The sequence below is a fragment of the Nothobranchius furzeri genome, chromosome 6 (assembly GCF_043380555.1).
Source record: "Nothobranchius furzeri strain GRZ-AD chromosome 6, NfurGRZ-RIMD1, whole genome shotgun sequence".
NCBI classification, from domain to species: domain Eukaryota; kingdom Metazoa; phylum Chordata; class Actinopteri; order Cyprinodontiformes; family Nothobranchiidae; genus Nothobranchius; species Nothobranchius furzeri.
This window is the reverse complement of record NC_091746.1, coordinates 69,935,684-69,957,341: the sequence shown is the minus strand read 5'-3', so window position 1 is coordinate 69,957,341 and position 21,658 is coordinate 69,935,684. Positions and strand designations below refer to the sequence as shown.

The 21,658-nt window shown below is 42.6% G+C and overlaps 1 protein-coding gene across 1 annotated transcript in view; it reads right to left on the bottom strand.

The window, feature by feature from the left end:
- The window catches only part of man2a1 (mannosidase, alpha, class 2A, member 1), a 48,584-nt gene extending 29,664 nt beyond the window's left edge, over positions 1-18,920 (bottom strand). Inside the window, exons 1-6 of the mRNA XM_015943299.3 lie at positions 18,731-18,920; positions 15,277-15,419; positions 14,867-15,064; positions 3,077-3,221; positions 2,917-3,004; positions 2,620-2,703 (exon numbers count right to left, since the gene is read on the bottom strand). Coding sequence (XP_015798785.2) covers positions 2,620-2,703; positions 2,917-3,004; positions 3,077-3,221; positions 14,867-15,064; positions 15,277-15,417 — 656 coding nt within the window. The 5' untranslated portion in view covers positions 15,418-15,419; positions 18,731-18,920. The remainder of the gene's footprint in view (positions 1-2,619; positions 2,704-2,916; positions 3,005-3,076; positions 3,222-14,866; positions 15,065-15,276; positions 15,420-18,730) is intronic.
- Positions 18,921-21,658: the final 2,738 nt, after the last annotated feature.

The following is a 21,658-nucleotide window of genomic DNA, read 5'->3' as shown; positions in this document are numbered from 1 at the left end:
TGCAGGAAATGTTTAGAAGAAAGTAGCTAAGGTCCTCAGAAATGTAGCTAGGTTCATCACTAGGCGTTAGGAACAGCGACAAAGTCGCCGAGTTGGCACTGCCTCTCTCTCTGCTGCTAAAGCTACGGATTGCAAATGCAACGGGCTATGCCTGAGCGTGAACGCGCATGAAGCAGCCTGCTCGACCCGAGCAGATCTCCTTTTCTGTGATTTTACAGAAAAACAGGCAATCACAGTAAAAATGTCAGGGCTCGTTCTACAGGACCAGGGCGTTGCAGGAGAATGTATGAAGAAGACATTTATTATTTCTATACATGTTTTGGCTGTCAAACTTCCATAATGCCCCTTTAAATAAACGTTTGTTTACTGCTACTTATAATAATTACAATATAATGAAATGCTTTCATTAATCTGTGATTGAAGTTTGAAATGAATGTTATGATTACATTGATTGATATATGTTTCAGCATGTTTATATGACAAGGTCATAACCATTTACACTCACACAAAAACAAAGTAAAGTTAAGTCAAACGCATGACACATGGATAGTTCTTTACCCCAGATCAGAGCATCCGGTATCAAAGAAGGCGTGTTTCTGAGATTGTCTTGGTAATATTCCTCAACATGTCAACCTCTGGTTGGCAACACAAGTCATAACATGAGAACATTAAAACCGGATCACTCTGGTGATTCATCAGTTCTAGAGAAAGCTTCAGACCGGCCATCTGAAGCAAAAACACTCTAACCCATCAAAGCTTTTGTCACGCCATCAAAATCTTTTGGCACCTGCAAAGCTGATACAGCAAGATTCCTAAAGAATCCGCTCGAGACACAGAACAACTACCTGTTGTGACCTGGAGACAACTCTAAGACCGGTCTAGTAGTGTCGCAGTTTCTTCTATGGACCTCGGTGCCTGGGAGTCCAAGGTGTTAGGTATTTTTATTAAATGTTCATGTTGGTTGGTCTGTGAATCTTTCTTTCTGTGAGATTGACGAGCTCCTGTGAAATTTGTAATGCCTGAGGCCAGAGAGTCTCTGGAATGTGGTAACCATGGTAACCCTAGGAGATGGGTGTACCTGTATGTAACTTGAGAAGGCCCCGCCTTCTCCATCCTTTGCTGATTAAAGCCACTGGAAACTCTGAAGAAGGGGAAGTCGCATGGCAGCTAGCCCTGGAGAGAGTTAGTGTCATTAGTGGTCTCCCCTCATTTGGCTAATTCAGTGCAAAATGTCTCCCTTTTGTCCTGTGTATTCATTCCAGGTTCCGGGGTTATGGAGAAGTAAAACTTACCCAACATTTAATTACCCAACACAAGGACTTCGGCATTCAGGATCTATCACGAGGGTCTTCGAGGGGGTATGTAGACATGACAGATTGCGTCTGATGTATTTTTGATAAGAATTAACTTCATAGCTTAACGCAAACCAAATTCTTTTACACCCAGAGCTCAGCTCTCCTAGATACGGAAGTTCTGATAACATCGCATCCACACATAGGTTTGACATCACATCTGCTCCATCTAGGTCCATCCATCACAGTAAATATTTGTTAACTTGTCATGTTTTAATTGTTTGTAAATTAAATTCTTACTTTTACAAACCTGACTCTTTCCTGAATCAAAACGAAGTGTTTACGATCCCTGAATAAAACAAAGAATCCTAGAATCTTCTGATTAAACTCAGTAAAGACCAAGCAGGTTGATATTCTATATTTATATAGAGTATCACAGCTTATTGGTCATAAGTAGAGGTAATATATATTGAGCTCTTAAAGCACTCAATTTCCAAAACCCTACACCATGGTGGCCATTTTGAAGTCGGGCATCTTTGACCCAACTTTTGTTTATTCAATAGGAAGAGGGTCATGTGACACATCAAACTTATTGGGAATTTCACAAGAAAAAGAAATGGTGTGCTTGGACTGAATGTTCCAACCATTCCCATTTTATTAAGGTGTATCCATAGAAACAGCCCACCCTGTAGATCCACTAGGATAAATACAATAAAGGTGTTCTCTCACCAAATAGAATATTTACTAAGAAATCACAATGTAACCATAGAAATAATACTTGGTATATATATTGTGTGTGTGTGTGTGTGTGTGTGTGTGTGTGTGTGTGTGTGTGTGTGTGTGTGTGTGTGTGTGTGTGTGTGTGTGTGTGTGTGTCTGCTCTGTCTTCATCCCCAGTGAGTCGTGGTGGATGGCTGCTTAAACTGAGTCAGGATCCTCTGGAGGTTTCTTCCCCTTAAAAGGGAGTTTTCCTCTCCACTGTCGCTGCATGCTTGCTTAGTATGAGGTGTTAATATCCCAGATTATTTGTTTTATTAGATATTATTTAAATACTAATATCGCTGAGCAATTTATTCTTTTTAATGTTCACATTACTCTTATTTTGAAATTCAGAATGCTAATATCCGGTTTCGAAACTTTGTCAAATTATTTACCAGTAAATACTAAATAAACAATTCATGCAATGTCAACATGTTACAGCTATATGATGTTCTAACATTATGAGGCATGAGAAACACATTTCAAGCTAGCTTGTTTTGCAGATTTGCCATTGCAGCTTTAATGTCTGATAGTGAAGAAGGCAAGAAGCAATGAAGGAGAAGGTTACCGTTTGACCAGCACTCTCTTTTGCTCATCAATGCTGTTCCACCACTTAGAGAAGTAACTGATTTCTGCCCAGATCATCTTCCTCCTGCACACATCAGATAAGCTGATTGGGTCAGAACCACCAGGTCTGAGCAACAAGAACAAAAGTGACATTTGACCCTACGCTTGACTCTAGACTTCCTGTAGGGTCCATTTGAGAGGATGATACAATGAACCTGACTGATCTCATCTGGGTTGTGAAGTCACATTTAATCTGGACCAGCCCAACCCACCTCACAGCCACAGGAAGTGACTATACCTGCTGTCCTCTCCCAGCTTCACCAACATGTTGTCCAGGATGTGTCGAGTTTGGTCCTGGTAGTACCCGTCAAACGTCTTCAGCCAACCTGAAGCACAGAAGACATCAGTTTGGCCTCAGCACACCTGAGCACTAATCATTTGACATTCGTCTCACCCACCTGGGTCATTATGAGAGTGAGGAACCAGGAAAAGCTCCAATGGATGTTCTGCCCACTCGTCACCACGGTAACTGATTTCAAAGCCCTGCTTCCACACGCCGCCATCGGGGTTATCGAAGGGCAGAAGGTCATAAACATCCAGCAACTGGCCAACAAACAGATAAATAAATGATAACAGAAGAAGAAACGTTTACTTGTTTAGTGACTTTTGAGAATAAAATCACAAGCACAACAGAAAATGAAACTAATTTAAAAATACAAATGAAAAGAATTGGGAACCTGAGAAAAACAGAATTGGCAGAAACAGCTGTGTTAAGAGAAACAAGTGCAGAATAGGAGGTCACACCAAAGCCAGTCTAAACAGGTGAACTTTCAGCTGCAGACGCAGGTTAGGGTTGCAGCAGTCTTAGCCGAGAGGCCCAGATGTCCCTCTCTCCAGCTACTTGGAAGTGACATTTGACCCTATCCTTGCAGTTGGTAACAAGATGGCGCCTGTGCTTGGCTTAGCCGCAGTCACCGGCCACTTTTTCAAACATTTCTCCACTAACCTCCTCTTTTCCACCTTGCTCCTGTCTGCGTCCTGTTCGGTAGTGTCCCTGCTACCATCTCCTATAATCACTAGACTCTTTTGTCCTTCCGATCGTTCACGATCGCCCAAGACGCACCGAGGACGTACCTCCCTGTTTGTTTATCTGAGTGGTGCACTGGCCCGGAGCCAAATGACGATTCCAACCAGGGCGCCTCCTGCAATGTTTATCTGGTCCCGGGAAAACGTCGGAGGAAGAGAGGTAAACGAGCAGGAATCCAGGTGAGAATAACACTTCTCTTAAAGTGTGGTTTATCTAGTAAACATCGGCGTGATCTTCTTATCCTTTGTTTGGCGACTTGAGCGCCACTTCCGCATTCCCGCCAGGCCGTGTTGCGGCGCGGTTTCTCCGTCCAAGTTTTTTAAGGTTGGTTTATCCTCATTCCTCAGTGGTTTCTCCTCCTGTTCCCTCCATAAAGTGGTTTTTATAAACACCGTGGATCTAACCCCCTGCTAATTTACGTCCACTAACTCCAGCTGTTTCTGTAGTTTCTGATTCCTCCACCTCACTCAGCATGGCTCTATTAAATACCCGCTCTGTTAACAATAAGTCCTTCCTGCTCAATGATCTAATTCTCTCTAAAAACCTGCATTTTCTGTTTCTGACTGAAGTTTGGCAGCAAACATCTGATTATTCTGCTCTGATTGAACTCTGCCCGAGTGGTTATTCTTTTCTTAGCCAGCCCCGGGGTTCTGGTCGTGGTGGAGGCCTAGCTGTTGTTTTTAGAGACCCTCTTCCATGTAGCTCTACAACCTCTGGTCACTTTGCTTCCTTTGAACTGCAGCTGATTAAAGTCGGGCGTAAGGACCCGTTCTACTGTGCTGTGGTCTATCGTCCACCTGGTACAAACGGTTTTTTCCTTCAGGAGTTTAGTGACTTTCTATCCTCCACTGTGAAGCTGTCCAGACTGGTGACTGTTGGTGATTTTAACATCCACGTTGATTCCTCTGATCACTTTGCCATGAATTTCTCCAGCCTTATGGGCTCCTTCAGCTTTACCCAGCATGTTTCTGGCCCCACACACACCAGGGGGCACACTCTAGACCTTGTTTTTACCCTGAGTCTAAATGCTGGCCGTGTTTGTCCTGAGGACGTTTATATTTCAGATCACCATTGCATTTTCTTTAACTTGTCAGTTTCTGCGTCCCTACCTCCTGCTCGCCGTATGGTTAGTTCTCGTTTTCTTAATGAGAGCACAGCTAGCTAATGTTCTGCTGCTTTTGATCCACCCTGTTCTTCTGATAACGACCCAGATTCCGTAACTTCTCAGTTTAACGAGCACTGCCTCTCCATTCTGGACAACATCTGTCCTGTCAGAACCAGATCAGTTCCTGCAGTGAACCCTACTCCCTGGTTTAATGACAGCCTTCACAGCCTGAAGCACCAATGCAGAAAAATTGAGTGCTTGTGGAAGAAAACCCATCTCCACGTCCATCTGCTGCACCTAAAGGATCTTCTGACATCCTTTCACTCTGCAGTCAGAGACGCGAGGGTTTCCTATTTCTCCAACCTGGTGTCCCAGAGCAAAGTGAACCCCAAGGTGCTGTTTAACACCATCAGCAGCATCGTCTCTCCTGCCTCTCCTACAGCCTCCATCCACTCTGTTGCAGACTGTGAGAACTTTCTGTCTTTCTTTGTGGACAAAGTCAATAAGGTTAGATCTAGCATCTCTCCTTCAGCCTTATCGCCACCTCTCTCGACTCCAACCAGGCCCATCATCCTAGATAACTTTGCTCCTGTTTCTTTGCCTGAGTTAACCAAACTAGTTAACTCTATGAAGACCTCTGCATGCCCTCTCCACATCTTACCCTCATCTTTGTTTAAAAGTGCTTTTCAGTCCATCGGTCCCAGCGTGCTCTCTAGAATTAATGCTTCTCTGGTCTTTGGTCAGGTCCCTGCTTACTTTAAGAATGCTGTAATCCACCCGCTTCTTAAAAAACAGAGTCTTGACCCCTCTCTCCATAGCAGCTTCAGACCCATCTCTAAACTTCCGTTCATCTCCAAGATCTTGGAAAAGGTTGTGGCTAAACAACTCACAGCTGCTCTTGATGAACATACATCTATGATAGCTTCCAGTCAGGTTTTCGTAGAGCTCATTCTACTGAAACGGCTCTTCTTAGGGTCTCTAATGACCTTCTGACTCACAGTGATGCAGGGGACTGTTCTGTTCTGGTCCTGTTGGACCTGACTGCAGCTTTTGATACAGTTGACCATTACCTGCTACTGGAGAGGCTGCAAGACTGGGTAGACCTATCAGGATCTGCTCTGGAGTGGTTCTCCTCTTATCTTTCTGAGCGGTCCTTTTCTGTGGCCGTCTCCAAGTTTAGGTCCTCCACCACCTCCCTTACCCATGGTGTCCCACAAGGTTCTGTGCTGGGGCCTCTGCTCTTCCTCCTCTATCTGCTTCCTCTTCAGCACATTCTGAGCTCCTTCAAAGGAATCTCCTACCATCTTTATGCAGATGACATCCAACTGTACATCTCCATTAAGCCCCATGAGAAATCTAAGCTGGAGCTGTTACACACCTGCTTAGACTCTATCAAAACCTGGACGGCTGGGAGCTTTCTACAGCTGAATGAAGATAAGACTGAGATCCTCATCTGTGCCCCAGACAAGCTGGTTCCCAAAGTCAGAGACTCTCTTGGTCAGCTTGCTTCTCACACCAAACCTTCCATCAGGAATCTTGGCGTGACCTTTGACCCAGCTCTCACCCTGGATTCTCATGTCAGTTCTCTTGTTCGCTCTTCCTTCTTCCATCTCAGGAACATTGCCAAGCTGAGTCCCATTCTGTCCCGCTCTGAACTTGAGACAGTTATCCACACCTTCATCTCCTCACGCTTAGACTACTGTAACTCTCTTTTCTCGTGTCTGAGCAGAACCTCCCTGAACCGTCTACAGGTGGTTCAGAATGCCTGTGCTCGGCTTCTGACCAAGTCCTCCAAACACACCCACATCATCCGGCTTCTCCTCCAGCTTCATTGGCTGCCAGTCAACTTCAGGGTTCCTTTCAAGATCCTGGTTCTGGTCTATAGGGCCTTACATGGACAAGCACCATCTTACATTGGTGATCTTCTTAGTCCCTACACCCCCAGCATGTCCCTGAGATCCAGTGATCAAAGCCTACTGGTTGTGCAGCACCAGGCTAAAGACCAAAGGTGACAGATCATTTGCTGCTGTGGCCTCCAGACTCTGGACCTCTCTCCCCCTGAGCCTGAGATCAGTGGACTCAGTGGTCTCCTTTAAAAAGCAGCTGAAGACTCACTTGTTCAAGCTGGCCTTTATATGACCTTCTTCACCACTCTCTCTTTATTCTGCTCTCCCCACCTATTCCACCTTCCTCAGGATCCACTGATTTCCCTCTTTCCTATTTACTCTCTCCCTTTCTTTACATTTTTAATCACAATTGTCTATTTTTTGCTCATTTTTAATATATTTTTTAATCATTTTCTAAATTCTTTTTTATATTTTTACATTTTTTGTTTTTGTGAAGCGCCTCGTGATTTTTATCTTGAGAGGCGCTATAGAAATGATACTTTCTTCTTCTTCTTAGACCAGCTCCTCCGGAAGAATCCCAAGGCGTTCCCTGGCCAGCTGAGAGACATGGTCCCTCCAGCATGTCCTGGGTTTTCCCTTGGGTATCCTCCCAGTTGGATGTGGAAAACCTCACCAGGTAGGCGTCCAGGAGGCATCCTGACCAGATGCCCGAGCCATCTCAACTGGCTCCTCTTGATGTGGAGGAGCAGCAGGTCTACTCCGAGCCCCTCCCGGATGGCAGAGCTTCTCACCCTATCTCAACAGGAGAGCTTAGCCACCCTGCGGAGAAAAGTCATTTCGGCCACCCCTATCCGTGATCTTGTTCTTTTGGTCACTACTAGGGGAGTAACGGTTAACAGGGGGTGTTGAACCATTTCGTTTTGGTCCACTTCGTATTGTTTCGTTTTATTTTTCTGTTAAACAATGAATTTTTATTTGCGTGATTTAAGTGCAGTTCCTAGTTCTGCTGAATGAAGCTTCTCCACCTGAGGCTCCTCTATAGCACAAGAACACCTGAGTATCCTGGCTGTCATCAGCTCAGCTCAGGAGTAACACAGCATCAGATGACCTCACAGGTGACTTCAGAAGGAGATGTGTGTGCAGAAGGCCTCTTCCATTGTTGAAAGAGGCTCATTTAATCTGTGCCTACTAAGTTGTAAACCTAAAATATCCCAATGATAAAGACATTTTGCAACGGAAAGGGCCTCAAGCCCCTGAAACTAAATAATCGTAGTCCTCCAGACATTTGAAAGCCTTTCATTGTCATGAGTGAAGGGTCGAGGGCTTTCTGTTAAGAAAAAGTATCTCCTCAGCAGATTTGTGTATAAAACAGACGAATGGGAGCAACGTTTTCTGTCATCCCAGAGCTCACACGGGCTTTTAATAATTTTAATTTAGTCTTCAATAAGCTCCTCTCTAAATCCTGTCTTTGGATGGTGTAGCGTCCAGCAATGGTCAGTTAGGTACAGCCTGACCTTCCACCATCTATTCAACATCTGGTCATTAAGGAGACACAACATTGCTTGTGTTCCCTTTAAACAAGTCTGCCTTCACACCAGCAGGGATTCAGACTCCACAAGTCTAAATCATAACAGTAACCTAATTTCCTCAAGGTCTCAGCTCCAGAAGAAAGAAGACCCAGCTCGGATCAGTTGCTAAACGCAAGAGTTATTATAATAGGACTATTACAAATGGACTCTAATACACCTAAAACTCTTCCATCTGTACTTCAGGTCTGCCTGGAGGAGATGAGGGCATGGATGGCCGCAAATTTTCTTCAACTGAACAGTAATAAAACTGAAGCTATCATTATCGGCACTCCACATCAAACACAGTCTCTCTCCCTTAGCAGTATTTCCATTTTCGGTCATGACATTCCCCTTTCCTCTACTGTAACGAATCTTGGTATCAGACTAGATTCAAATCTTACATTTGACACCCACATCCGTCACCTCTGCAAGGTCTCTTTTCTCCACCTCAAAAACATTGCTAAACTCCGTCCCTCTCTTTCCCAGCCAGATGCAGAGAAGTTGGTCCATGCATTTATCTCCTCCAGGTTGGACTATTGCAATGCCCTCCTCGTTGGGGCCCCCGGCAAGAGCACACAAAAACTCCAGCACATCCAGAACTCAGCTGCCCGGGTCCTGATGAGGAGACGCAAATACGAACATATCACTCCAGTTCTGAGATCACTTCATTGGCTGCCCATCCAATATCGAGTTCAGTACAAAATTGGCCTTCTTACTCACCAATGCATCCATGGGACTGCTCCTGCCTATCTGAGTGAACTTCTCATCCCACACACTGCCACAAGAACCCTCCGATCTACCACCTCTTCACACCGCCTGCACCAACAACTGACTAAACTCTCCACTATGGGAGACAGGTCCTTCAAGGCACTGGCCCCTCAATTTTGGAATTCTCTCCCAGAGTTTCTAAGGGCCACACAATCTGTGGAGCTTTTCAAAAAAGGCCTCAAGACCTTTTTGTTTAATAAGGCTTTCTAGTGCACAATGACTTATTGAGTGTTTTACTTTATTGTGTTGTTTTTACTTATTGTTTGTATCTACTGTAATGACTTTTTAGATGGGTTTTATCTATTTCTGGGGACTGTTTTTATTTTCCATGCTTGATAGTATCCTGAAATTGTAACTGTTTGTAACTAGGTGTGTACCTTATACCTGTCCCCTATACTCTGTAGCACTTTGAGATTACTTCTGTAATGTAAAGCGCATTATAAATAAAATGTATTATTATTATTATTATTATTATTAAATCATTAATACTTTCTTCTATGACTTTTAATCTATTTAATCATTAAATAAACATTTGCTTATTATCACTTGTGGTAAAATAGTATAACGAAATGAAATGCTTCATTAATCTAACTCACTGAGTGGATGTTATGTTTATCCACTAGACTGTGTTCACCATGTTTTGACGACAAGGTCCTCACACCTGCTTCACAATAACAAGTACGGCTAAGTTAAATTCATTCCACATAGCTAGACCTTTCACACATTTCAGAGTCTCCATATTGAAGAAGGCGTGTCTCTGTGTTGCCTTGGTAACATCAACTTTCCTGTCAGCCTCTTATTGGCTGCCCAAATCATAACAGCTAAACTTTAAAACTACAACAGATTGAGAGTTCTTCAGTTCTGGAGAGTACTGGAGAGTTCCCTCAGACTGGCCATCTGTTGCAAGACTCTAGAAACATCCAAGTTTTTGACACGTCGAAAAAACCTTTTGTCTCCTGCAAAGCTGATGAGAAAAACTTCCTGCAGATCAAAGCTGATATTGTTCAACTCCTTAAAGAGCAAGTCACCCCCTACCAGAGTCTAACTCCACTCCCACTTCACGTCTACAAAATGCAACAAATGCCGTTGCCTGGCAGACCGAGAGGGCGGAGCCCCTAACAAATACACACACACACACACACAGAGACTCACGACAGCATGGTGACATCATAATCAGGGTATCTGCAGGTTTAAGGGAGCCAAATTTAAGAATTTTTAAGACCTTTTTAAGGCCACTTTGACCAAATTTAAACTATAATTTCCAGCTATTGCCTGGAACCGGTGCTAACCACGTCGCGAACGTGGGATTAGCCATCCAGTAGCCATTAAACTTGCCCTTCCCCATGGCGCAAGCTCCCACTAGCTTAACCAGCTAATGTGCTCATCTAAAAATAGCCCCCTTTCACAACCAACTGAATGTGTATGGTTCCGCTTACGCCAACATCGTACACAAAAAAGAAGCTGAACACTAACTAGAAATTCACGAAAATTTTATAGTAATAAAATAATCTTGTTTATTGGGTCTTTGGTCATTTAAGACCTTTGGAAACTGTATTTAAGGATTATTTGTCATTTTTAAGGATTTTTAAGGCCTTAAATTTGGAAAAGCCAATTTAAGACTTTTTAAGACTTTTTAAGGACCCGCAGATACCCTGATAATGTACCAGTTTACATCATAGCATACCTCTTAGCCAATAGCGGTGGCAGATTTAAATTCAAATACAGTGCATAGTTTTTACCTGACAACAGTACAACACTGACAGTTTTAGGCAGAATATTTAAATTTTAACTAAGATGCACTGAAATGCCAAATTATTGACTGCACGTGTCTGCAGCACAATTAGACACTCATTAATTTGGTTTATCAGCAAAAAAAAAGTTGATTTAGGGGTGACTTGCTCTTTAAGAGAATCCCTGAGATACAAGCATCTACGCCTTGGTTACTTCAGCATCTTAGTTCCACTCATTCACCTTAAATGTTTAATTCAGTAGTCATGTTTTAAATGGATTGTAAAATAAATTCTTGCTTTTATAAACCTGACTCTTTCTTGAAGTAACACGAAGCGTGGTTGATCACTGAAAAAGCAAAGAACCTAGATCTTCTGCATTAAATCCTAGAGTCTCCTGATTAATTGCCATAAAGACCTCGCAGGTTAACATTTTATATTTATATAGAATATTACATCTTCGTGGTCATAACAGATTAAAATCATCAATTTGTAAACGCTACAATGGTAAAGTTTTTATATATCAGGGATTTTGTACGTAAACTTCCTTACAAGTGTATGTGGCATTTTGATAGCAGGCATATTGTTTGTTTTTGCCACCGAGCCACTCGTACACAGAGATGAATAAAGATGTCAGCATAACTTTCCTTTTTTGCGTTTTTCCTGTCGGTCAAAAGGGGAAACCTTGGTACAAAATACCCTGCAGTCAGCATACAAAAGCATGTTGTAGTTTATACATGTTGTAGTTTTGTACGTGCTGTAGTTTTTTACGTGTTGTCGTTTTATAAGCGTTGTCGTTTATACGCGTTGTAGTTTATACGCGTTGTGGTTTTATACGCGTTGTGGTTTTATCGTGTTGTAGTTTTATACGTGCTGTAGTTTTATACGTGCTGTAATTTTATACACGTTGTGGTTTTATACGCGTTGTGGTTTTATCGTGTTGTAGTTTTATCGTGTTGTAGTTTTATACGTGCTGTAGTTTTATACGTGCTGTAATTTTATACACGTTGTAGTTTTATACACGTTGTAGTTGTATACGCGTTGTAGTTTTATACGCGTTGTAGTTTATGCGCGTTGCAGTTTATACATGTTGTAGTTTATACATGTTATAGTTTTCATAAATTTAAAGTGAAAAAACTACCCCCCCCCCCAATACCACCACCACCCCCCCCCCCCCATGCTTTTTTCACAAATCACACACTGCTAATAGCGATATTTGGAGAAATATGATTTACATCATGAAATACCTCGTTGGGAAGCTTGTTTTATGTCCTTTTAGAAACCATTGGAAATATTTTAATTGGATCAGGCATTCAGAAGTTATGACACAGAGATTCTAGAGTGAGAAACATCATCTGTGATTCTTTGTTGTGTGAGTTTCTCTAACTTCACATCAGAAGTCTCTCTCGTGTCCACTTCTGTCTCAGACATGCTGCTACCTGACTGTGACACACACACACACACACACACACACACACACACACACACACACACACACACACACACACACACACACACACACGTGAACAACAGAGGAAACAATAGGCTGAGTTCAGATGGGTCAGGTAATGAACGACACATCATCAGCGGAGCCATCTGCCCTGGCAGCAACAGATCCACGGCAGCAGCCTAGACACCGGCCCATGACGCCCAGTGGGGGAGGGCAGAAACCCCCACCACTGCCCGGGCACTACCCGAGGAGCGCCCCGGCCGCTGCCGCTGCCGACCACCGGCCCCAAGGCAGAGGGCTCCGCAGAGGAAACACTGGAGGATTAAAATATATAACTGTAAAATAACAAAAGCTAATATGGATAAACAGTAACTGATAAAAAGTGATTATAAAGATAGTAAAAGAAAACATAATCATGTAAAAACACTAAGATGTAGATAAAATGATCAAATTAATTAAAAGATATATATATATATATATATAGATATAGATATATATAAATAAACAAATATGACAGACGATTCAGTTAAACAGACTAGATAAATAGTAATCATTTAAAAGCTAAGCTAAAAAGGTGGGTCTTGAGCTTATTCTTAAAAGCCTGGACGTTCCCTTCGGCCCTGAGGTCCTCCGGCAGCCCGTTCCAAAGGCGAGGGCCGTAGTACTTGAAGGACGCCTCGCCGTGGGTGTGAGTCTTAACTTTAGGGATAACTAGGAGACGGCTGCCAGAGGAGCACAGAGACCGCGAGGGTTTATTTTGTAAAAGCATTTCTGAAAGATAAGAAGGCCCAAGACCATTAAGACACTTAAAAACCATTAAAAGAACCTTAAAATCGATCCTGAAACATACGGGGAGCCAGTGCAGTGATTTTAAAACCGGAGTGATGTGCTCCCGCTTCCTGGTCTTCATCAGGACACGTGCTGATGAGTTTTGTAAAAGTTGTAGACCTGAGATGCTCTTTTTGGGAAGACCAGAAAGCAAGGGCATTGCAGTAATCAATTCTACTGGTTATAAAAGCACGCATTAGCTAGATGAACGCAGACTGCTGCCGAAAGGCAAAACACCAGTCTGTCGTCTCCATGGCTGCGAGTTACAGCGACAGCAGGGACAATCAATCACACATGACATGCCAGAGCCAATCAGTGAGATTGTGGGTGGGTCTAAAGGAAAATAGGCTTCAGCTTGAGGGAGCTGCCTCCGCATGGTCCTAGTGCCTGGCCTGTATCAAAGTATGACAGTTTTGAACAGTAAAATCTGACAGATGTAGCATCACGGAAGGTCAGAAGGTAGTTAATTGCTACACAGAAGACCGGAAAAAGGACACTTTGGGAACTTCAGACAAAAGGGTCAGGTGCTCAAGCACCCCTTCATTATTACCTCAGTTTTGTTTGTTTAGTATGAGGATTGCTGTAAAGACTCTGACACTAGTCAGTGACTCGATGCAACCTGCTGGGTTCCTTGTATAGGAAACTTCAGACTTCTCCGTCTCCTGCTGAGTGTTGAAAAGCAATCCCTGCAGGTCAACAGAAGGCGTAGAGCTGTTCTGGGGTATCCTGTCATGTATCCGGTCCAAGATAGTGCATTTACTATTGTGTTTATATTGTGTTTTCTGTACTTTAGAGACTTTCCAGCGCAGACTAATTTGTCCCTCATTCTCCTCCACCTCTTCATGCGCTCGCCCCCTCCAAACACCACCATCGAGTTTAGTCAGTGGTTGGTGCAGGCGGTGTGGTTTACCGTTGTTTCCATCCGCGAATAAAATGCTTGCTGCGTATCTTTTAACTCCTCCAGTCACGGGTGAATAAAGCGATCATGTTGTTAAGAGTTTTTCCGTGAGGTGTTCTTCAAGCTGCTCCTTGTCTGTCACTAGATATATCTGGCTCTCTTAATATTTTGAGGGCACAATAGCAGTGCTGTTGACAAAAGCAGCATCCTGACCAATCACAGCTTGTGTTCTCTGCCTCGTTGAACCAAGCCCCATAATTCGGTTCTGGATATGAAGCAAGCAAGGAAGTGGCAAACTTGCAGTTCCACCCCCATCCACTAGGGGCTGGTGTCAGAAGTGAGTAAATCCTCATTGACTCCCATGTTAAAAAAGCCAACTAAACAGCAGAAATAAACATGTTTACAGCCTGGTTCAGAAACATATTCTAGGTTTAGTAGATCTAGTTTACAGTCATGACAACTCTGAGGGGTGGATTTATTTGAAACTCTTCTGTTTAAGAAGATTTGAATAATTAAAGAGCATCCATGTGACTTCAGAGCTAGCTCTGGGGAAAGCCCTCAGCTTGGGCCTCGGTGTCATGTTAATAGATGTTAGGCCATTTTGACTCTCTGAACAGAAAACAGCTGAGAAGGTCTCTGCTAGTAGAAGTTAACTGTTAGCATTAGCAACTCCAACACACAGCAGAACTCCTCCAAGCTTGGGGTATTTGTGGAGATGAAACATCAATGTTGCAAATCAGTAGTAGACTGAATTTATTTCACTCGGATATTTCAGGGGTTCAAACCCTTTATAGAAGGTAATCGTGGCTTTAATCAGTCATTTATAGAATGTGTGTGTGATTTATGTGTGTTATACAGATGATCCCTGGCTGGGATTCAAACCTACAAACTTCTTCCTGCATGGCAGCACTATTGCACAACCCAAAAATCACTCAATATTAAAATATTCCAAACCCAGTAGGAACCTCACCTGAACTCCGTCAGCACTTCCCTTCATGTCCTCAGCTATTCGGCAGCCAGGAAGCAGTTCTACTCGTCTGTGGGAGGAGTCTAAGCTACTGTTGGAGCTTTTATGCAGCAGCGAGTCACGCAGCTGAGCAACCAGGTGATTGTTGTCCACCAGAAGATGCTCCAACCTGTCAATCTTCTGTTGAAGCTGGGACAGATCCTGAACACACACCGCTGAATTGTTAATGTTTCAAATAATATACATTTCATCTTTATTAAAAACATTCATTAAAGGTTCAGTTTGGTTGTAAAGTTATGAGTGTGCATTCTACAGATACAGCTATGAAGTGAAATTTAACAAACAAGAAGTTGAAACTTGCATTAGATAACCTTTTACTTTGAAACAGGAAGTTTAGGTTTGTAGTTACATACTTCATCCACCTGTCCATAAGGTGTGCCCCTATGTTGCTCAGGCTCCGCCCTCTGCATCAGCTCCAGCATACGGTACAGTGACATCACAGCAAAGCAGAAGAGACCACCCACAAGCACAGCTAGAACCCGCCCCCTCTTCATCACTATGACAACAAGCAAACCAAATCAAGTGTTATTTGATGTCTTCATTACCATTATCGATTATGCTAAACCACAGCACCCAGTCCTGCTCCACGTGGATGATAAATGATCTGCACCTGTGTAGCACCTATTTGAGTCAGAGGTCTCCAAAATGTTTAAAACTACAGTGACTCATTCACCCATTCACACACTGGTGTTGATGAGCTGCATCATAGCCACAGCTGCCTTGAGGCATGGACAGAAGGCAGAATTTTAATGCACTACACTCAAAAACAATAAAAAGGTCATTGAAAAATTATTCTATTTCTTCACGTTTTCCTGCAAGACTAATTCAGAAATATAGGAGCAATCAACAAAAGAAGGTGTGGCTTGAAGTAATACTAATAAAAATACTACAACATTTTAGACCTTCACCATATAGTCAAAGGTACAAAAAAAGAACCAAAGCAATAATGTTTTGATTAATCTGTGCCTAAATCAATGAAGTTGAAATGAATATTATTATTACAATGAAAGACTTATAGGTTATGATCAGTAATGTTTGATATGACAAGGTAATCATGATCTACACTCACACACACGTGCATATCTTCCTAATACAAGGCTACAGTTAAATGTCATGACACATAGAGATTTTCTTATCCACTAAATCAGCAACTTTTATCTGAAGGAGGAGTGTTTCTGAGGTTTGTTTGGTAAAACACAGGTGTAACTGTTGTTATGTACTCGATAACTATAACAGGTGTAACAGGTGTTACGTACCCGACAACTAGAACAGGTGTAACAGGTGTTATGTACCTAATAACTAGAACAGGTGTAACAGTTATGTACCCGACAACTAGAACAGGTGTAACAGGTGTTATGTACCTAATAACTAGAACAGGTGTAACAGTTATGTACCCGATAACTAGAACAGGTGTAACTGTTGTTATGTACTCGATAACTATAACAGGTGTAACAGGTGTTACGTACCCGACAACTAGAACAGGTGTAACTGGTGTTATGTACCTGATAACTAGAACAGGTGTAACAGGTGTTATGTACCTAATAACTAGAACAGGTGTAACAGGTGTTATGTACCTAATAACTAGAACAGGTGTAACAGTTATGTACCCGATAACTAGAACAGGTGTAACAGGTGTTATGTACCCGACAACTAGAACAGGTGTAACAGTTATGTACCCGATAACTAGAACAGGTGTAACTGTTGTTATGTACTCGATAACTATAACAGGTGTAACAGGTGTTACGTACCCGACAACTAGAACAGGTGTAACTGGTGTTATGTACCTGATAACTAGAACAGGTGTAACAGGTGTTATGTACCTAATAACTAGAACAGGTGTAACAGGTGTTATGTACCTAATAACTAGAACAGGTGTAACAGTTATGTACCCGATAACTAGAACAGGTGTAACAGGTGTTATGTACCCGACAACTAGAACAGGTGTAACAGGTGTTATGTACCTGATAACTAGAACAGGTGTAACAGGTGTTATGTACCTAATAACTAGAACAGGTGTAACAGTTATGTACCCGATAACTAGAACAGGTGTAACAGGTGTTACGTACCCGACAACTAGAACAGGTGTAACAGGTGTTATGTACCTAATAACTAGAACAGGTGTAACAGTTATGTACCCGATAACTAGAACAGGTGTAACAGTTATGTACCCGATAACTAGAACAGGTGTAACTGCTGTTATGTACACGATAACTAGAACAGGTGTAACTGCTGTTATGTACCCGATAACTAGAACAGGTGTAACAGGTGTTATGTACCTGATAACTAGAACAGGTGTAACAGTTATGTACCCGATAACTAGAACAGGTGCAAAACAATTTAGAAAATGGTTAAAAATATATTTAAAATGAGCAAAAAATAGGCAATTGTGATTAAAAAATTTAAAGAAAGAGAGAAAGTGAGTAGGAAAGAGGGAAATCAGTGGATCCTGAGGAAGGTGGAACAGGTGGGGAGAGCAGAATAAAGAGAGTGGTAAAGATTATAGGTGGCATTTATCATCAGACGAGTGTGGAGGAAGGTGTGTACGAGAGGCCAGATGACCGAGGATGATAAATTAGGGCCAGGTCTACGGGGACCAGGGGATATTTCTCTAAGTGGGCTCAGAACATCAGGGCTATCCTGATAAAAGTGTGCCTGCTACGGTACCTCCAACGATGCTTGGTGGTAACTCTATTCCAATCAAGGCTAACACGCATGTAAGCAGACCCTGTTAATCGATACTAGATAAATGATGATCCAGAGAAATAATTATTCATTCATGCCTACGAGGACCACAAAGATATCAGAACTAAAACAGAGACCATCAGCTGTTTGATTAAAGCTGTGCAGCTGGAGCTGTTTAATCAGAGCTTGCAGAATTTACATGTCTCCATGGCAACGCCAGAAGTCTACTTCAGCTCGTTTCTCCACCTGCTTTGTTAAAGTTTCATCATTTATGTGGTTTTTATGTTCTGCTCCAGAGTCTGGAGGTTTCTGCTGCAGGACGTTATTTCTGCTGAGCAGCTGTGAGCTTTAAGAATATACGTTTGTGGTCATGTGACCCTAAAGTTAGCGCTGGAAACCGTTTAGCTCTCATATTACACGCTGAGGGTAAAACATCACATAGGTCATTAAAATCAGACATTTGACACGTGTGACCACAGTACATATATAGTCACACCAGTAAAGTAGCTTACATGTGTTATGTTAGCAGCTGTAAGCTAGTCTAAGGCTATTTAACATAAAGAGGACAGCGTGTTAATGATATGGGTCCATCCCAGACTAAAGCTGATGTATAATTATTAATAATGCTGACATCAGTGGAATCAGACGCTGCAAATGAACATTAAATACAACAAAGATGTAAATCCAGTTAGAGCTCATGTTTAAACTTCACATTTATTACTAACTTATCCATCAAGAACAAAGCTGCAGCAGCTGCTGTGGCCCCCAGACTCTGGACCTCTACCTGAGCCTGAGATCAGTGGACTCAGTGGTCTCCTTTAAAAAAACTCACCAGTTCAGGTTTGGTGGGACCTTCTCCACCTCCCCTCTTTCCTATTATTTCTCTCTCTCCCTTTCCTTAAATTTGTAATCACAAGTTGTATTTCTTCTCATTTTAAACATATTTTAATAATTTTTGAAGTATTTTTGTATACTTTTGTAACTTATAGAAGGTCGTCTTCATTTGAACGCCTTGGACTAGCATGGCTCCAGGCCTACAGGGACTAGCTGCTTCTCAATTGTTTTTGTTCGATAAGCGAATTTTGAGTTGAGACGACTCCAAACTTAAGCGGGCCAGAACTTTACCTGAACCGGTCCGAACTTCTCTTCCTCACTTCCAGTTCGGACCTGTGGCAGTACGTCTCAGCTGCGGCTTCAGTTTACCGGGAAAGCAACAAAAGTGAAGTAAACCAACAAAACAATTCCGAGAATGCAAGAAAACAGCAAGAAAACAAAGTTTCAAGTCGTTTGTTGCCGCTGGACATTAGTACACCACTCTACTGCGACTGCGCTGCGCTTTGTTTTGCTTCCCGTTTTAGTTTGGCATAGTCAGCAATCAGCAACGTCACTTCCTGTTAGTGCTAAATCTTAGCATTAAGGTGTGTTGGTTTACCCCCTTTATTGAGCTGCGTGTGTGTGTCCAGGCTTTTATTGACAATTTTAACATTTTTTTTTTACATTTTTTGGGGCAGGAAGCATCTGTTTGGGCCTGAAGGACTCCATCTAAATAGACAGGGTACCCACACACACACATCAGTGTGTGTGACACCTAATGGGATTTTATTATTTTATTTTTTATACAAAAAATATGTATTTATTGTATTATTCTCTGAGACTAATTTCATGCTGTTCAGGTCAGGTGATTGACTAAGCAATTTCCTTTTCTGAATTTCAGGTTCGAAGATGAGAACTTCCGTCTTGTCTTGATTTAAAAGCAGAAAGTTTTGAGTCATCCAATGTTTTATGTCCTCAAGACAAGCCTGTAATCTACCCAACCGATTAGGTTCATCAGGGTTAATGGATAGATATAACTGTATCGTCAGCATAACAGTGGAAGTTTATCCCATGCTGTCTAATGATTTTACCAATTGGGAGCATATATATAGTAAAAAGAATTGGTCCAAGCACTGAACCCTGTGGTACTCCACAAGTAACCCTGGAGTATGAAGAAGATTTGTCATGTACATTTACAAAATGAAATCTGTCAGACTGGTAGGATTTAAACCAGCCTAGCGCTGTTCCTTTGATCCCTACAACATGTTCAAGTCTTTCTACAAGAACATTGTGATCTACTGTGTCAAAGGCAGCACTGAGATCAACAAGACTAGAACAGACACAAGATTCTTATCTGAGGCCATGAGAATATCATTTGTAACTCTCACTAATGCAGTTTCAGTGCTGTGATACTTTCTAAAACCAGACTGAAATTCCTCAAACAGAGCATTCGTGTTTAAATGCTGACACACTTGGATGGCCATTATTTTCTCCAGGACTTTGGATAAAAATGGAAGGTTAGATATTGGTCTATAATTCATTGGGTCATCTGGATCCAGAGAAGGTTTCTTAAGTGAAGGTTTGATTACAGCAATCTTCAAATCCTGTGGTACACATCCATTTACTAAGGATAGATTGATTATCTTTAAATAATTTGGTTGGGATTGGATCTAAAATGCAAGTTGAAGGTTTAGATGAAGCTAATATTTTTGATAACTCTGAAAGCTCAACTGGATCTAAATGGTTCAAACACAGATGAGGTTCTACAGTTACCTCTGCTGCTGCCTTACTTACTGGGGAAGAAGAAATCGCATTAGGGAGGATACTAAAGATTTTGTTTCTAATAGAATTAATTTTACTTGTGAAAAATTCCATAAAGTCATTGCTGCTGAGGGCTAAGGGAATAGATGGTTCAGAGCTATGATTCTGTGTAAGTTTGGCAACTGTACTGAAAAGAAAATTTGGATTATCAGAATCAGAATCAGAATCAGAAGAATTTTATTGCCAGCGCTCCTTTCAGAGCGTAGGAACTTGACTCCACAGTACAACCTGACCAAGGTTACACACACACACACACATATAGACAAGACAGATACAGGCAGACCATGAGAGCAGCCATAACGGCGCTCCTTTGTAGATGAGTAAGGGAATACATGAGGAAAGTTCAGGGAGGGAGAAAAAAGGCATTAACAGGGTTACACCAGCAGGGTGTAGCGCTCCAATGCAAAAAAACACCCGACATGTAAGCAACAAATGTCACAGTTCACAACATGAGACCCGGTAGGTAGGGGGGTGGGGCTGGGATCCTGGTTTCATCAGCGGGGGCGGCCTGTGTGGCGCTCACCAGCTGGCTCCGCAGGTGGGAGGGAGGTCAGGGGAAGCACAGAGAGCAGTGAGTCCTTCAGCTTCATGACCTCGGTAGAGAGCACAATCTGAAGGTCGGTGGGTGTTGGGGGTGGGGGGGCTGCGGTGGGGTGGATAGAGATTCACAGCATTTGTCTGCATTCCTTCCAGCGTGGGGGTTTTGCATGCAACTCCAAGGCTGCTTATGGCGTCAGATTCGATAACAGAACTTTGTTTTGGGTCAGACAGAGATAATTTTTCCTCTCTGCCTTAAGTCTGTATTGATCATTCAAGTCCTCCAGTGAAGCCAATTCAGTGATTAAACATCTCCACACCGTCCGGTGACCCTTTCCGAGATGTTATCAATCCTGCGCGCTAACACCGTTAACGCAGCCAAGACATTGTCCAGCTTGCGATTCACCTCGAGCAACGTACCAGTCTGTGAGGTATCCACCCGGACGGTGCCGTCCATGGATGCGGGTCGCCCTCCAATCGCTCCCGTCATCCCAATTTTACGGAAAGCCAGATATCCTCCCACTCCAATCAGAAGAAATCCAACGATCATCAGGCCAAATATCCACATATCTTCGCCGTCCTCAATGGACAGCTGAGAGAGAAAGATGACATTCCACTTTTTCCAGGAATCGAACATGTATCCCGCTGCATGTGTCCCCTGAGGACAAGCGTGAGCCCCCTCCTCCGTCCTCATTGTAGAAAAAATCTTATCAATCGCGTTGAATGACCAATTAATTAAGTCCATATTGAAAAATAAAAAGGTGATTGCAGAGGAAATGCAGAGAAGCGCTCTGTAGGCAGACGGGACAAAAAGAGCCTTGGGAAAACACAGATAAGGGAGGAAAGGCAGAAGCGTCTGCTCCCTGTGAGCGCCAGAGAATG